General features: G+C 40.0%; 5 protein-coding genes across 6 annotated transcripts; 3 read left to right on the top strand and 2 right to left on the bottom strand.

The window, feature by feature from the left end:
- The first annotated feature begins 1876 nt into the window (after window positions 1-1876).
- LOC135651071 (11S globulin seed storage protein Ana o 2.0101-like) lies at window positions 1877-4591 on the top strand. The gene is made up of 3 exons (XM_065170861.1): window positions 1877-2193; window positions 3430-4153; window positions 4260-4591. Exons 1-3 carry the CDS (start codon window positions 1998-2000, stop codon window positions 4411-4413), a joined length of 1074 nt encoding a protein of 357 aa, XP_065026933.1. The 5' UTR covers window positions 1877-1997; the 3' UTR covers window positions 4414-4591.
- A 362-nt stretch (window positions 4592-4953) lies between these two features.
- On the bottom strand, window positions 4954-9099 carry LOC135651072 (uncharacterized). 2 transcript variants are annotated; one of them, XM_065170862.1, is made up of 5 exons: window positions 8967-9099; window positions 7620-7743; window positions 6906-6962; window positions 5872-5983; window positions 4954-5764 (listed from the first exon to the last, which is right to left on the bottom strand). In XM_065170862.1, exons 4-5 carry the CDS (start codon window positions 5947-5949, stop codon window positions 5054-5056), a joined length of 789 nt encoding a protein of 262 aa, XP_065026934.1. In that variant the 5' UTR covers window positions 5950-5983; window positions 6906-6962; window positions 7620-7743; window positions 8967-9099; the 3' UTR covers window positions 4954-5053. The 2 variants fall into 2 exon arrangements, with proteins under 2 accessions (XP_065026934.1, XP_065026935.1); XM_065170863.1 differs by lacking the exons at window positions 7620-7743; window positions 8967-9099 and having other exon boundaries at window positions 6906-6979.
- Window positions 9100-9310: 211 nt separating this feature from the next.
- On the top strand, window positions 9311-10046 carry LOC135651073 (histone H2B.11). Its single transcript, XM_065170865.1, has one exon. The coding sequence runs from the start codon at window positions 9403-9405 to the stop codon at window positions 9859-9861; it is 459 nt and encodes a 152-aa protein (XP_065026937.1). The 5' UTR covers window positions 9311-9402; the 3' UTR covers window positions 9862-10046.
- Window positions 10047-10435: 389 nt separating this feature from the next.
- LOC135651074 (uncharacterized) lies at window positions 10436-11138 on the top strand. Its single transcript, XM_065170866.1, has one exon. The coding sequence runs from the start codon at window positions 10586-10588 to the stop codon at window positions 10958-10960; it is 375 nt and encodes a 124-aa protein (XP_065026938.1). The 5' UTR covers window positions 10436-10585; the 3' UTR covers window positions 10961-11138.
- Window positions 11139-11395: 257 nt separating this feature from the next.
- LOC135651070 (serine carboxypeptidase-like) lies at window positions 11396-16903 on the bottom strand. Its single transcript, XM_065170860.1, has 9 exons — window positions 16505-16903; window positions 15512-15680; window positions 14493-14612; window positions 14234-14377; window positions 13865-14015; window positions 13676-13764; window positions 13335-13593; window positions 12072-12205; window positions 11396-11765 (listed from the first exon to the last, which is right to left on the bottom strand). Exons 1-9 carry the CDS (start codon window positions 16828-16830, stop codon window positions 11643-11645), a joined length of 1515 nt encoding a protein of 504 aa, XP_065026932.1. The 5' UTR covers window positions 16831-16903; the 3' UTR covers window positions 11396-11642.
- Between the last annotated feature and the right edge of the window lie 8 nt (window positions 16904-16911).

Raw genomic sequence — 16911 nt, 5'->3', positions numbered from 1 at the left:
CAACCTAATAAAAAAAAATGAAGGATATAATAAATAAATGAGGGTTTGTTTAAGATTTAAAAGCAAATTTTTTTTCAAAATTTTATCTCTTTTGTTGCACCTATAAGCAACATTTTGGTATCTCAAATCTAATCCAATTCAACCTTCGGGTTTATTATACGTTAGACATCAAGAAGATTAAAATCTTAATCATACAAAAAAATTACGTCACGAGCGTATTTGATAAATGGGCATCTCATACTTAAATTAGTGTAAATTTAGATAACTTAGATAATATAAAATAATATAACTTCTTAGATGGATCAATATGCATAGGGGGATGGCTTTGTAATATATGTGAGTTAATAACTCAAGAAATGATTATTATACGAAATAATCAACTATCAATAATAAATAGTGAAGTTGTAGTGCGAGATCGAGTGTCCCTCCGTGCCTACATCGAGTCATCGTTGCAATATGATAGTGGTGTAGTTATCATGTTAGGCTGGCAAGAGACACAACTGAGTATGATATGTCATTTTCAACATGTGAAGAAACCCCATATCTGTTCTAATTTTATTGGCTGAGAATTATGTCATAAAATTGGTTTATCCATAATATTTACATATAGTTTCATCAATAGATGTTGAAATATATGGGTTTATCCATTTAATTAAACACAAATTGGTTAAAGCATGAACTAAAAAATGTGGTAATTGTGATGCTTAATCAAGAGCATAAAAACCATCACTGCAATATTAGCTTTGAATTTACTTCCAAATTCATCAAAATTACATGGAAATTTATATTAACAAACATTGACAATGTAGCTAATCATTAAGCTTTCTATGCAACCCTCGAATGGATAAATCATAACATATAGAGATGGTATTGATCTATGGGTAATTTATCTTTGGACTTGTTTTGTGGGGTAGATAGAAAAGGCATGGAATTAGATTCCATCTTTAAATCTTCTCCTACCACTGTTGATTTATGCTCCTTTCCCATCCCACAGTCAATTGTGGTTGCCTCATCAATCATCCCACATAAAGAAGCTTATCTCTAAATTATTCTGATACAGAAGATAAACCAAGAAAATGACATAATTAATGGTAAACAAGAAAAAAATGTAAAGAAATTTTTTTTATCTCCGTACCATTTAGATTTCTAATTCAAAATATTTCCATTTATATTTCTAATTCAAAATATAGCCACATAAATCTCTCATCAAAACATGGCATATGTATATAATTATAATTAAGAATACTCCTCCCATTATATACATAAAAAAAACCTCAAGTTAATGATTTTAAGGAATGATTAATATTGACCAACTTAATTTAAGATGGGTATAAGATTCTCCTAATATCATAACAATGATATTTATTATTTAGATAATTAAAATGACAATGATGTAGTTTTCATTTACTAGAGTTTGCAACGATGTATGAATAAATAAAAATATTAATATAAATATATATATACTTTGGCCAAAAAAAAAATTCAAAACAACTGAATTAAGGATGTTAAATTCAAAACAACAGAAAACAAAAAGTATTGACGAATTTAAATTAAAAAAATAAAAATTAAAGTCCTCCTAATATTATAACTATCATAATAAATATTTAGTAAATAAGTATTTTAATTAATAATTAAATGAAAATGAAGATTAACCAACTAATTTAGATGGATAAATACAATACATATATATAATTTTGACTCCAAAATTAAAACTAAATTTATGGATGATTACAACAAATTAAATCATTGCCATTAGCACCCTCACACAACAGAAAAAGATATTCCCACGGCATTAAACCCGTTCAAATTGCCTTTTCCTATCCCATCTCTTCCTCGTCTCCTCTCCTCTCATCTCATCTATAAGTAGCAACACCCTTCACCACCTTTTCCTGTCCCCTCTCTCTCTCTCTCTCTCTCTCTCTCTCTCTCTCGGTGTCTTCTCTGCTCTATTGCTTTCTTTCCCTCACATCAACGATCGGTCTTTTTTGTGGGGCGATATGGATATCGACTTGACGCCGAAGCTGTCGAAGAAATCGTACGGCGGGGATGGGGGCGCGTACTACGCGTGGTGCAGCGACGATCTCCCGATGCTCCGCGCGGCCGGCATCGGCGCCGGGAAGCTCGCGCTGGAGAAGAGTGGCTTGGCCCTCCCCTTCTACTCCGACTCCTCCAAGGTCGCCTACGTCCTCCAAGGTATACCATAGAAAGATTCGATTTTTATTTCTTTTTGGCCTCCTTGATGCTTGGTAGTTCATGTGTTTTTTGGTGGTGATCGGGGTTTTGGGTTCAGGGTTACGATCTGTTTGCTACGACGTCAGATTTTGGCGAAAAATGGCTTTTTTTTGAAGACTTCTATATATGGAATTTGTGTGACCGGATCCCGAAATTTTTGCCCTGATTTATCTTTAGACGTTCGTTTTATAGGAACAGTTGGTGTGGCGTGTCGTGGTGAACGATTTATGTTGGCAATCGTTTGAGATTTGGATCCTATTTGTGTATATCCTCGTGCTGAAATTAATCTCTGCACACTGAGAATTACTCGTACTTTGAACTTTAAAGAAATAGATTTAAAAATTTTCGAGATGGTAACCTCCGCTGGTTGAGATGCAATTAGATTTTATGGATGATTTAAGGGTCTCCTTGAATGAGAAGATCGAATCTTCCTTTTGTTTTGATTGGTTCGGTACAATCTATTTTATTTATCTTGTCCTTGACACAATCCAAATTCCATATTTGGCTTTTCAATAATGGGGATGAACACATTCTAAGCATCTACATGAAAAGTCTGTTCTTTGTATTGGTTTGATTAGGCTATACTGTACTTTGCGATTTTGTTGACTTTGTTTTACTACTATTTTTCACTCAGTGAAAATTTTGATGTATTGGCATCAATCTACATGTCCAGTGCTACAGATGTTCTGTATTACAAACCCAAATGCAAACAGGCATGGCTATAACAGACAGTGATCCCTTTTTTATGTTCATCTACTGATAATGGATAAAAGTCTAGATTCTTTTGCGATAAGAAGGGTCAGAATTGTAGCCATGCCTGTTTGCATTTGGGTTTGTTTCAATTGTAACCAAAATATATATCTTTGCAAATGCTATTGAGTATGATTGTATGTTTAACTGTAATGCTGTATGGACTCGAAGACAATGTAGGTTACATACGAAATTGTTCTGTTCTAAGACAATATTTTCACAATCCTTAGTGCAATAATTTTGTTGTGTGGAATGAATTGTATTATGATAGTAGCATTCTTGATGTTGCCATTGAAATTTTAGTAGTCCAGTCAGCTATAAACATTCAAGGAGTCTGTTTCTGTCACTAATTCCTATTAAGTTCTCGATAAGAATCTACGATCACTTATGCATCAGAATAAGTAGGGCCACTATGATCCTTCATCACATTTTACTTTTTGTTCATAGGTGGTGGAACTTGTGGAATTGTGCTCCCAGAGGCCACAAAAGAGAAGGTAATTGCAATCAAGAAGGGTGATGCTATTGCCCTTCCCTTTGGAGTAGTGACCTGGTGGTTCAACCCCAGTGACACCGAGCTCGTGGTACTCTTCTTAGGAGACACTTCAAAGGGCCACAAGGCCGGTCAATTCACCAACTTTCCAATCACTGGTGGCAATGGAATCTTCACTGGTTTTACCGCCGAGTTCGTTGGCCGTGCCTGGGACCTCACTGAAGATGAGGCAAAGAAACTCGTCCACAGCCAAACCATTGTTGGCATTGTCAAGGTGAAGGACGGGCAAGCCATGCCTGAGCCTTCGGCCAAAGACAGGGAGGGCATGGTTCTCAACTGCTTGGAGGCACCTCTGGATGTCGACATCAAAAATGGGGGCTGTGTTGTGGTGCTGAACACCAAAAATCTTCCCCTGGTAGGAGAGGTTGGGCTTGGTGCTGATCTTGTGAGGTTGAATGGCCATGCCATGTGCTCCCCTGGATTCTCCTGCGACTCTGCATACCAGGTGACCTATGTGGTTAGAGGGAGTGGTCGTGTGCAGGTTGTTGGTGTCGACGGCAAGCGCGTCCTGGAGACAACTGTGAAAGGTGGTTGTCTGTTCATCGTGCCAAGGTTCTTCGTCGTGTCAAAGATTGCTGATGCTGATGGACTGGAATGGTTCTCCATCATCACCACTCCAAAGTAAGTTGGAGCTCCACCTTCGACACTTTCTTCAAACAAATAGCAGCTCCAGTGTGGAATTAGGCTTGTTTTTGATGATGCATGTTTTGTTTGTGGAATTTTGCAGCCCGGTATTCACTCATCTGGCCGGAAAGACATCTGTGTGGAAGGCAATATCGTCGGAAGTGCTGCAGGCTGCATTCAATACCACCCCTGAGATGGAGAAGCTGTTCAGATCCAAGAGGACCTCTGATGAAATCTTCTTCCCTCCTCCTAAGTAAGCCAGAACTCGGCTGCCGTAGTCACCTTTAAATAAGTTCGGTCCAACACCATGTCAAGTTTGTGCTAATCTTTGTTTCTAATAATGGCGACATGTTCTTTGAATGCTCAAGGCATGCTCTAAAACCTCATCAGTGTAATTAGATACTGTTTTTAGCAGTCTTTTTCTGTCTCTTTCAACTTGGATGGCTTGTTCCTTTTCCACCCTAATAATGGTAGGAAATTTTGCAAGATTAGCTTCCTTGGTTCTTGATTCAGTAACATGACTCTAATTAGGTAATGCTATCCAGGTTGCCCAAGAAACATTTATGATCGAGGAGAGTAAGAAGAATAAATTGAAATCACAGGATGACAAAGCAAAAAGTCAACAGCTTATTAAAATAAACTGGGAGAATAGTTTTATTCTCCTTATATGTATATTGTGGTTAAACATATTTATTACTCCTATAGCCGTCCATCAAAGCAAACAAAGAACTCTTGCAAAACTTTTTCTGCATTGTTCCATCGAGAGAGAGAGAGAGAGAGAGAGAGAGAGAGAGACATCAAATCAAACAAAGCACTCTTGGAGAACTTTTCTGAATTGTTCCATCAGAAGAGAGAGAGAGAGAGAGAGAGAGAGAGAGAGAGATGAATCAAGCTGCATCATGAAAAATTCCACACAGGAACAGCACAGCAAATCTGAGAAGCTCTATGACCGGCATGGTCTGTTGGGATCATGGCCACCGAAGGAACTTGTAGATGCCGCAGGGGTGGGGGAGGATTGCGCCACTGCGGCAGCTTCCCCGCCACCATAAGAGTCTGCAGCAACGGCCCTGCTTGCAGCACAGCTTGCACAAACCTGCCTCTTTCCGGTCGATTCCCCTTCATGGCGAGGCTATCAGTTACAGCAGAGGCTTGTTCATACTTGCCCATGCTGGAAGACGACGCCCCCCTCGAGGAATCGCCCATGTTCCCGGTCGAGAGCTCCGGAGAAGTGACGGCGGTGGCGTCGACGAACGACTCGACCGGAGACGAAACGTACCGCTGGGAAGGGTGGGCTGTCTCGGATAGGCTGTCGGAGATGTTGGAGCTGCCGATCGCTTGCAGCAACGGAGAAGCATCGGTTGGAGGATGGGGAAGCACTCGAGGGAGACCGGCGAGGCTCGGTTGTCCGATCTGGTTCAGCAGGAGCTGCAGCTGGTTTCTCGCTTCGTCTCTCTCGGAGGTTCGTAGCTCGAGGAGTTCGATCAATTGCTGGTTGCTTTCCTTGGCTTTCTGCAGCTCGTCGTGGGCGTTGGTCCGCAGCGCCTCCAATTCCATGTTGGTGCAGGTGAGCTTGTGCTTCAAGTCCTCGATCGTCTGCTGGAGAAAGATCTGCAACACGATTGATTGATGAGACAAATATACAGAGAGCGACTCCGGTGAACTCCGAAGAGAACCCTCCACAAACAAGAGAGAGAGAGAGATGAACAGCGCCTGACCTCGTGATAATCCCAGGCAGCAGCCAAGCAGTCGCCCGTAGCCAAAGCGTCTCCAAAAGACCACGGACTCAAATCCATCGCCACGCGCGCGTTCTCTCACCCGAGCCGATTGCTTTATATATATGATGAGAGGACATAATACGACATGGTAAGGAAAGAAGAAAATACTTGGAATCGGAGTTGAGTTTGCATGGAAACATATTTCTCTTCATGGTAAGAAAAATATAATGTTGGAATTCCAACTCCATTCTCAATAGGGCTTCGGTAAGAAAAGTTTTTCTTTATTGAAATCCTTTTTCAATTTCGTTTACCCTTTATAACAATACAAAGGAATCATGAAATTATTCTTTGAGATTCGTGATTGGATCTGGATGGAATCATGGAAGAGTTTCATAGGCATGAGATCTTTTTATATTTTGTTCAGTCAGAACTACATATAGCCGCTACCATTCTCAAAGCACAAGCAAGATTGATGGATCCAGGGAATCGGACTGGGAGTGAGAAGAGGGATCTCGACGGAGTTCGTAAAGATTTTTATTTCTAAGGATAAGAAAAGGGTTAGATTTTTTTAATCGATTTATAATTTGGAGAAAGAGAAATTCAAATTCAGAAAAAAAAATCTATTTAAAGAAGATATCTTTGAAAAAAAAAAAGGATTTTGGAATGGGATGTGAAAGAAAAAAATCTTTCAATACTTGTAAGATATTAGAACTTTATGTTAAGAAAAACATTAATAAAAGACAATTATTTCAGGATTGGGATTGTTTTTTCCTGCAGAATAGAAACATAAAGCAGTTTGTCCCAACATCTATCTAACGATATGCTTCAGAAAGCAAGTATGAGAGATTTAATAATGGAGATTAGCATGATATATTTGTCACAGTGTGAATTTAATATGGTTGTTTCCTAATGCTCATTTTCTTGAACTAATGCACTCATTCAAAGAAAAAAGCATAAAGAAAACATAAGTTGAAAGGACAGCATAATTTGAGTTAACATTTGCAAGAGAAAAAGGAGATGGTGTTCGGTTTTACCATGTTCGGCCAGTATGCTTTCACCATTCTGGGAAGAAGAACAAGGAAGATGATGTCCTGTGCAATAAGGTTTCGCCAATATGATAGAATTAGTTGGACTTGTAAGAGAACTATAACTGCAGGAGAAGTAATTTAATTTGATTTTATGCTTATGGTTCTATGAAATATGAAAAAATAAACATGCATCGAGTCCATAAGCAAACTCAAAAAACAGAATCACGGATAGAAAAGAGAAAAAACAAAAGAATTACAAAACAAAAAAAATTTTGAACTTTGGAACCAAAGAGAAATAGGTAGAACGTTAAAGCATGTCGATGTCTATCCTACTCCAGAATAAAATAAGTCATGGTATAACTGGTATAACGATCACATGCTCAGGCAAAGATGTGGCTCCATCAAGTATGATCCTACAAGCGGTATACATGGAAGGAAACACTAAAAAATGACACAAGTGCTAACATTTTATGCAAGTCATGCAAAGAGAGTACAAAGCAGTATCCTACTCGTCAACAAATTTCATCAAGGCAAATAATTCAAATATATAAAATCTTTACTTTGACCAAAATAAATAATTAAAAGCAAATAGATTATGCACCAATTGAAAGAAAGTGGCTTAACCAAGTATTATGTGTTCCAGAATAATGTGGTATAAATGCATTTGAGGGTAAAAAACTAAATTATGAAAGTAGAACAAACTAACAGCAGACATGCTACCTTCAGTGCAAGCATTTATTTTTAGTGTCCTGGTAAATACAGATTTCTCATAAGCCGATTTAGCAGCAAGAGTTGGCCAATCATCTGTATAGTACTTAACATTCTTGATGGATGGACTAGAATCCTGCAAAAGAAACAGATACAGAGAAGATTGTATTATGGGAAACAAAATATTCAATGACGCCAAACGGAGTTGCTGAAAACTTGCTATCATGAACAAAACATAACTCGGAAGAATAACGAGAGAATTCTATGTGGGCATGAGTCTACTGTCTCACCAGTTGATGTCAAGTGAATTTCTAGGTGTCATTTGATAAAACAATTACCACATTTGAACAATAAAACTCATCTCAATCTAAAAAAAGCATTGCAAAGCGAAGCATTTGAAAGCTAAGGCTAAGGACTTTTGCAGACAAATAGAGATTAGAACAATAACCAAAGATATTAAACTGAATCTAGAACCATGGACAAAATATCTGATGATGAAATGTGATCAAATATTAAGTGGGATAAGCAGTTGCAGAACAAGAAACACATGTAATTACCTACTTACATATAGAAAATTTCCTGTGCCAAAAACAGATCCATAAAATTTGTGTGACATGTCCTAGATAGACTGCTGCGACCAATTTAATATGATGATACATCAGTCTAACTAAGAAAAAACGAGCAAGTCCTCCTTACTAAAAACTTCCAATACCACTGCAGAAAAATAGAAACACAAAGCATTGAACTCTATTCTCAGTTATTCCGATTCATACTCTCAGGTATTTACAAAAGACAAGACCCCACGGAATCCTGATAAATACCTACTAAAACAGATAACAACCAATCAGATCTCTGACAGTCCAATCTACCTCGATATAAATACTAATTTGTAGTGTGTCCTCGAATGTTGATCTTAGCTACATTAACACAAAACATTACAGCATTAAAGCTTAAAACCTAACAATTCCTATGACAATCTTCTATATTGGCAAATGCATCATCGACACGTTTACAGTGCAGAGAAGAAGAGAAGGATATGCCATATATTTTCTTGATATTATAATTCAGGCTCGCAAATCCTTATTCCTAATCTTTTCGAGCTAATGCGCCAAATCATTGATTCTACTACACATAAAAAAAGCATCTCCTTCGAATTCTCTCCCTATCGTCCATTCTAATGGCATTCATCAAAGCCTACGAAAACCAGCACACCATCGTCAAAGAGATCTAGATCTTAGTGTTCCTCGGTTAGATCCATCACGACATCGACACCACCAGAATCCGTAAGAATGCAGAAACTTGTAGATCCGTAGAACCCTAAAACCATGGAATTTGAGGAGAGACGATCGAAGAACGTACCATTTCAAGAGCGAGAGGGGAAGGTCGAGATCCGATCCAACGAACGCTGACCAAAGCCGATCTCCAATGCTCTCATGCTCGCCCTACGGAGGTTAACAAGGAGTCTATGAAGCCACCGCGGCTGTGGTCACCAAATCGGATTCGGGTCAAAATTTGTCCATCGACTGCAATCGGGTCACAGCATCCGCTCCGACAAAGCACATCGAATCCTGATCGTCCAGCGACACTTCCGTTGTTATCGATCTGACGCTAGATTCAAGTGCCACGTTAACGATCCGTAATGGAATCCATTCTCCAATAAAAATCTCCCGCTTGCCCTTTATATATGCCTGGCTCCGCCTCCGCTTTCCCTCGTCGCTTGCGTTCTACGGTTTGATTCCATTCCTTCTCCTCTGCGCACGCAACTCCTCCCTGCTTTCCGAAAGCCGTCTACCTGATGGCGCCCAAGGCCGAGAAGAAGCCTGCGGAGAAGAAGCCAGCCGCCGAGAAGCCGGCGGAGGAGAAGGAGAAGAAGGCGGAGAAGGCCCCCGCCGAGAAGAAGCCCAAGGCTGAGAAGCGGCTCCCCTCCAAGGACGGTGCCGCCGGCGACAAGAAGAAGAGGAAGAAGACCAAGAAGGGGAGCGAGACCTACAAGATCTACATCTTCAAGGTGCTCAAGCAGGTGCACCCGGACATTGGCATCTCTAGCAAGGCCATGTCCATCATGAACTCCTTCATCAATGACATCTTCGAGAAGCTCGCCCAGGAGGCCGCCCGTCTCGCCCGTTACAACAAGAAGCCGACCATCACCTCCCGCGAGATCCAGACCTCCGTCCGCCTCGTGCTCCCTGGCGAGCTCGCAAAGCACGCCGTCTCTGAAGGGACCAAGGCGGTGACCAAGTTCACCAGCTCTTGAACTGTTGCTGCCGCTTGATGGCGAGCAGGTGGCTTCCCTGATGCTGGGCTAAGATATGTGTCCTGTACAACTTTCTAAGCTGCGTTAACGAGTCAAGAAAGGGTCTTGTAGGGTTCCTATGTTTCAGCCCACCAACTGTTTGAATGAATGGCGGAAAAAGGTCACATGCGCTTCTCCGGGTTCAATTCGATTGAGAGTGTTGGTACTGACTTGAACCAAACACACATCTCCGAAGCTTTTTGAGGAATAATTCTAACATCTTTGAAGACTATTCTCGTTCTAATTCAAATCGACACTGCTAAGTTGTCGATTCGATACGGATTTGAACTGAACCATTGATAGTTAAAAGAAAATTAATTGTATATATATGGAATCCCTATAAGTGAATATGTAAGAAATCATCGCTAAATTTATTAATCCGTAAATTAACACTCAAATTTTATCAGAAATTAAAGTTTCAAATCTATGTTTAAAGATGAAAGATGATATGTTCAATTCCCTTTTGTTTTGCCAACTAAAAGAATTCAAGAAACGGAGGAGCCCAACCGAACCAGATCAACATGAGGAGTCGCTGAGAAGATGCGTCAGCGAGTCCGGTCACCGACTCCTCGTCCACTTAAACCTCACCCCCGCCCCCTCACGCGTTCTGCTTCTCTCAATTCCACCGCTGCGACTATTATATACTGTGCTCGCGCGCTCTACCGACAGGCAGCTTTCCGCCACCATGGCCTTCCCTTTCCTCTCCGCCGAGTTCCGAGACGCGCTTCTCCACCGCTGGCCGCTCCTCGTGTACGCCGCCACCTGGACGGCCATGATCACCGCGACGGTCGCGGTGGCGGCCTTCTCGCCGGAGCTGGCCTTCGTGTGGGCCGTCTCGCCGTCCTCGGCCTTCGCGCGCCCGTGCGGCGCCGCCTCGGTGAGGCTCCCGCTAGACGGGCCGCCGGGGGAGGTGGTGTGCGTGCCGGCCTACCTCTTCGACCGCTCCGGCATGGACGTCCTCATCCCCCCGCTGTTCGCGGTGGTGGTGGTCGCCGCCTCCGTCTGCGTCACAAGGGCCATCGGGCTGTGGGAGGATGAAGAGGAGGAGACATCCAGCTAAGCCTGGTGGCATCGAAGATCGATTCTTCTTCATGTTCAGGTGGTGGTGCTCCAAAGTCTGATACAGGCCAAGGACCTGAGGGAGCCTCTCTCTTCCCCTGCCAAACCACAGTGTACTGTTGCTGTAAATACTGTCGCATGAATCAATTGATGCCTGCATGCAGTGGCTGTTTCAATCCTGCCTGTGACTCTTTTTTCTGATGTCTGCTTGAGATATTGATGTCATCACAAAAATCATCATAAATTTCCAAGCACGAGATAGCATGCAATCTATTATGCAATCAACAATCAACAAATAGCACAAGTGAAGGATGAAGCAAGAGGAACATTAATATAGTTGGAGCTCACAACATATAATTATAGAATCAGGTGGGAAATTAAAGGTGATGCAGCCATTTAGTTACTTGAAGCAGGGATCATTCAACAACATAAACAATATAAAAAGCTCCAGACCTGATGATTAGAGAGATAATAAGCTCATTAAGCAGGTTTACACTGATCTTGCTGTAGATGTTTCCAGCATTTGGATGTTTTAAGTTACATAAGAAAACTATTTGCATATGTACATGGAACATATACACAACATGCATCCATAAACACCACCGTAAGGAGCTGTCTCTATAGGACACAAAAGTGAGCAGCTTACTGTACATCAGGCTGATGAACACCTTTGTTTAGTATTATTACATTACAGCAACTGCAGTGATGTTCCATTCTTCATTCAAGTTTCCTTTCATCCATCTCTTGAGCATTTCCAGTGCTGTTTCAGGCTGATCCATTGGGACCATATGACCAGCATCATGGACCTAGACAAGCAATAGACCATTGATCTTTCTAAAACTACAGGTGATACATCCCATGTAGAACCATTAAAGCAATTTGAATGGTTCATGCAAGTCAAATAAGAAGGAAAATTCATGATGGGTGGGAACACTATCCAATCAATGTGAACTACTTTGATTTTTGTAAAAAAAAAAATCCTAATCAAGATGCAGTTCACTTTACACTTTAGGACCTATTGCATCGATTCAACAATCTTGACCCCAGCTCAAATCAGCAAATGCTAGAATGGAAGGAAAAGGACATCAATATAACCATTCATGAGTTCTAACCTTTAGAAAACTCAGAGGCCCGTGTGTTTTTAAGATTCCAGCCTCTTTGCCATGGACAGCAAATTGTCTGAATGGAGCTTTAGTAAAATTCTGACTACCTGACCATTCCATCGAGTTAACCCATCTTAAGTTTCCTGCACAAAACCACATCTGCAAATTAATTACTAGTTCAGTGTAAACACACAACATCATGTTAACATTCACATTCAAACACAGATCTTGGTATCTTGGACATAGATCATTTCCATCTCTTTGAGTTTCTTATATAGGAGTTTACATGTCAGACTCTCTTACATGCAGTATAGACAAGAAATATCCTACTCTCTTTAGCAGCAGAAAAATTTACAGAACCCCTCCTCTACTCAGCAGGTTGCTGAAGTCACATTCTACTATTTATTTGTCAAATGATTAATCCCAAGATACAACAACAACAAAGCCGTAAAGTCTCAACACAAAGTTGCTTTTACATGAGAACATCTCAAACAGTGTAATGTTATATATATCTCAAAAACCGAAATTAGCATGGGATGCACCTTCCACCTTAAGGCTATACAATTAAGCCAGTCCATTTACTGTCAACAGAAACAATCTTTATAAACGGTTTGCTTTACATAAGTTAGGCGCTGGTCATTCTTGAAGATGCAACCAAGCCTTAACATGAAGGGGTGACTTGTTCAGCCACCTTTGCGGAAATCCTTGAAGTAGGAACTGTGGGAAAATGCAGCAAGTCGGAAGACCGTCTAAAGCTTTATGGATTAAGGCTTGGCCAAGAACTTGACACTAAGGATAATTAACTAACTCAAGAATAACAGCTAACAGGTCATAAAATTTTGCCATCTTTCATGAAGCTTCTTAAATGTTGAAGAACACTAGTCTCTAATATGTATTTTTGGAGTTTAGATGACAAGTTGTGTTCTTGGATTTTATGTCTAATTAACATAAAAATACTACTTATAAACACATTACTTTTCTGTTCTTGAATTTTGAACAATATTAAATCATATATCAGATAAATTACATGTAAAACTGAAGAAGGAAACTTTTTGGGGAATAAATAAACAGATTAAAATAAGTCAAAATGATACACTTAAGCTTTTATGTTCATCAGTGGGATGTACATGTATCAACCATCAAATATAGGCTTATGTTATTAAGCTACATGCATAGTTAGGAACACTGTCTTTAAGTTACTCAAATGTATTAAAACAGTCTGAACAATAAACACCAACGTAACTATGGATTTACGTAGGAGTATGTGCTTACCCAACCAATTACAAATGAGATCATATTCACCAGCATATACCAGCAATTTGATGTCATCCTCAAGAAGAGTAGGAATACCCACTTCTAAGTTCTTCATCCAGTCAGTAATCATGGCTTCATACACAAGAGGACTACATGATACAAACTTCCTACTTCCAACACCAAGAGCATCCCTCACGGACTCCTGGTTCAGAAATTTCTCCATGTTTGAAAAATCATAACAAAGACTCCCTTCACATTTTTTCCGGATATCATAGTACTGTAGGAAAGAAGGTGCTTCTTAGACAAGGAAGATTAAATACAGTGCATTATAACTAATTTGAGGATAGACAGAAATGTACATTAATATCTCCAGCAAGAAGTAAAATTGCATTGAATATGGAGTTGCAGACAATTAGAGAAGCAACACATGATATAACCCCAGAAGAAACTGCACAAGTAACAGTTGGAGATCATTATTTTATCTTACAAAGTTACTCATTTACTTCCTGCAGCATTGAAGGAGCATGACAAAAGAAAGAGCCAGTTACCACAGAGCTTTATTCCAAGTTGGCAAACAGGATATATTCTGGTGATGCTATTATGTGCTCTTTGTCCGATAATACCCATCTCAAGTGCATAATCAGCATAAGCTCCATATTGAATAGCAGGATCTGTTAGCCCATTGCCAATGGCAAAACCCTACATAAAAAGTAAATAATATACTTGCTCAATTATGATTAAGTTCTCCTGCTAGACACAACGAACACATGATAATTCTGGAAGACGATGATCACGCTAAAGCATGTCATAAAATCATCTGTTTATATGCTAAAACTACTACATGATCAAGTATTATTCTAAAGCAGTGTTCCATATAGCTACAAGCATGAACTCTAAAAAGAGTGTCTGCGATTTACCTTTAAATTTAACAGAAGACCTTGCTTTTCTTTGTTTCCTCTATGAATTCTTTCAGCAGCAGCAGGAATATAATGTCCCGCATATGATTCTCCAGTTATATAGAAGTCATTCTTTAAGAAACCTGAATGCTCCTTGAAAAAGGCCTACACTCAAGGAAAACAAATAATAGTGTATTCAAAATATCAACAACCAAATCCTTCTCTGGTGTGTGTGTGTGTGTATATATATATAATAGTAATAATAATATAAATTATTTACCTGAAAAAAATCATATAGGTCATCACTAACACCTTTCTCACCGTAGCGAAGGTCTCTTAAGTCTGTACTATAGCTAAAGCCAGTTCCAGTGGGTTGGTCAACGAAGATAATATTTGAAACCTGGAGAAAAGATAAAGCATGATGAATACCTAAACAATCATGGAATACTATGGTAAAATCAGGATATAGTATTATGGTATAGTAGTGTGTGGTGAAGATATGTAGAGTAACTAGGATAGATTCTTGACTTTTTCACAGAAAAATTATCACGATGATTGACAGGCTAATGTAGGAGTACTGACTAGACATTGTACTTCAACATAAAGTTCCTTGCTTTAGTTTCTCAGTTTATAGATGTCCATCTGTTTATGAGTATATTTTTTTTTTAACAAAAGAGAAAGCGTCCAGAAAAGTTGCCGCATATTCAATTTGCAGAAAGAAATGCCTGCCATAAAATGGAACATTCCATAGATAAACAAATATCAGGATGACATAGTATGTCATCCAAGTGAAAAGTCCGAAACATAAAATTGTTGGTCATAACAGGAAGATGTTTGTAAAGATTCACTAGATCTTTCCAACTAATGATGTGCTATCAGTTCTTAAATCTTCCACGGTTCGTTAAACCCTTGTCATGCTTTGGCTATTGGCCATCCTTGTTCCCAGAAAATTGTCTTTATTCTAGTTCAAATGCAGCTTAGATGTATACATATGCACACAGCAGCAGATATTAGTAAGGAGAAGGTGAAAAAGGAATATGCAGCTAGCAAATGTCACCAAGAAAGATAATGTACAGTGCAGAAGTAAATGGAATTAAATATTACCACCTAACTTGGTGACACAGTGACCAAATATGCTAACAGCATGATCACGCAATGCACTCAATCTCAAGCACTCAATCAGATGAAGAACACGAGGTAACTAATGGATAATCATTTAGAAGATTTCATCCCTTTGGCAAATAATGTACACATTTCAAGAAAATGAAGACAACAATATAGTGGTCATAGATACAGTACCTTGTCCCATCCATAGTCATTCCATATAAGTGACATGTTATCAGCAATCTTGAAGGGACCATTTTCATAAAATAGGGCCAGTTCACTGCTGCATCCAGGACCACCGGTCAGCCAAATGACAACCGGGTCACTACTTCTGCCACGAGACTCAAAGAAGAAATAGAACATCCTGCAACCAACAAGAAGCTGCCTATGAAATCCAAGTACCATTGATGCCTGAGTAGCGCAGCATTATGGGGAATACAAGCTTCACAAGCACAGATGCAAACATAAATATACATGCATAAGTAGATATAGAAAAATCTCACACACAAGCTTTCCAAATTTCCAATCCACTCAAACAAATATCCTGAACTTGTAATGCCCTAATGAAATGATTAGATATATTCTCACATAAGAATTGTCTAACTGTTGTTGTCGCCGGTGGGTATATATGCAAAACTAATTGGTTTTGGACAGAGCTTGAAGAACTATTTGTTGTTTGCGAGAGCTTCAAAATTTTGGATGTCCTCGTCAAGGCCTAGCATAGCACAGATTAAACTCTAGTATAATGCATGTGAGTCATAACCCAGTGATAGCTTCACGTCGTGATGAGTTCTCTAACTCTATACTATTTGTCACAACTCGGACCTGATGGGTTAATTAATTTATCAACTTTATTGAACGAACGCCACTGACCATCCACAGATAATCCTTTCCTATTTGAGCCCTGCACGACTCTAAGTCGGATGGACTATCCGGCCAATCAACTATGTTTAATTCAAATTACTTATCAAAATATTTCAACTAAAGTTGACAGTAGTATACCCATCAAACCCTAAGTGAATCTTAGTCTTATTCACTTTCGGACTAATCGGGCGGCCAACAAATAGAAAACTTCAATTTTACCGCATAGTAATTTAAAGGAAAAACAGCCTTTGCTCAGTTAAAGAGCTTTTAACACAACACAAAACACTTCCTAAGTTGAAAGAAAAGGGTTTAGTGCTTCAGTACTTGGCGGCATGAGTGTGTTCTAGGCGATAGTATCCGGCGTGATGGCCCAGCTGCTCGACGGGAATATCCGATCCGCTCTCCCCAAGGATTCGGAGATCGAGCCTTCGCTCGACGAGGCGAGGGCTCGATGGATCGTCCGCCTCAGTTCCCGCACCGAGTTCTTGGATTCCCGGGAGGAGGTTGAGGTCCCTGATGAGGCTCTCTGCCGACCACAACAGATGACGAGGATATGCTCGGTGACGGTTCGGGGTAGCGGAAGAAGAAGAAGAAGGGAGAAGGACGAGGAGGAGGAGGAGGAATAGGAAGAACGGGCGACGCGACTCCATCCGACGCCTTCCCAAATGGCGGAGAGTTCGGTCGAGAAACCGAGAGCTCAGTGCCGAATATGGGCAACCAAGTCGCGGCGA

This window comes from Musa acuminata, chromosome BXJ3-10 (genome assembly GCF_036884655.1).
Source record: "Musa acuminata AAA Group cultivar baxijiao chromosome BXJ3-10, Cavendish_Baxijiao_AAA, whole genome shotgun sequence".
NCBI classification, from domain to species: Eukaryota; Viridiplantae; Streptophyta; class Magnoliopsida; order Zingiberales; family Musaceae; genus Musa; species Musa acuminata.
The sequence above is the reverse complement of the archived record's forward strand: the minus strand, read 5'-3'. Positions and strand labels throughout refer to the sequence as shown.

Excerpts from the sequence above, each read along its gene's own strand:
- LOC135651070 (XM_065170860.1), bottom strand. The coding sequence starts at position 16,830 with ATGGAGTCGCGTCGCCCGTTCTTCCTATTCCTCCTCCTCCTCCTCGTC. Across the intron at positions 15,681-16,504 it reads GAACACACTCATGCCGCCAA|GATGTTCTATTTCTTCTTTG; the intron begins GTACTGAAGCAC and ends TGTTGGTTGCAG. Across the intron at positions 14,378-14,492 it reads ACCTATATGATTTTTTTCAG|GCCTTTTTCAAGGAGCATTC; the intron begins GTAAATAATTTA and ends CCTTGAGTGTAG.
- LOC135651073 (XM_065170865.1), top strand. The coding sequence starts at position 9,403 with ATGGCGCCCAAGGCCGAGAAGAAGCCTGCGGAGAAGAAGCCAGCCGCC.
- LOC135651074 (XM_065170866.1), top strand. The coding sequence starts at position 10,586 with ATGGCCTTCCCTTTCCTCTCCGCCGAGTTCCGAGACGCGCTTCTCCAC.
- LOC135651071 (XM_065170861.1), top strand. The coding sequence starts at position 1,998 with ATGGATATCGACTTGACGCCGAAGCTGTCGAAGAAATCGTACGGCGGG. Across the intron at positions 2,194-3,429 it reads GGTCGCCTACGTCCTCCAAG|GTGGTGGAACTTGTGGAATT; the intron begins GTATACCATAGA and ends TTTTGTTCATAG. Across the intron at positions 4,154-4,259 it reads TCCATCATCACCACTCCAAA|CCCGGTATTCACTCATCTGG; the intron begins GTAAGTTGGAGC and ends GGAATTTTGCAG.
- LOC135651072 (XM_065170862.1), bottom strand. The coding sequence starts at position 5,949 with ATGGATTTGAGTCCGTGGTCTTTTGGAGACGCTTTGGCTACGGGCGAC. Across the intron at positions 5,765-5,871 it reads CTGCCTGGGATTATCACGAG|ATCTTTCTCCAGCAGACGAT; the intron begins GTCAGGCGCTGT and ends ATCGTGTTGCAG.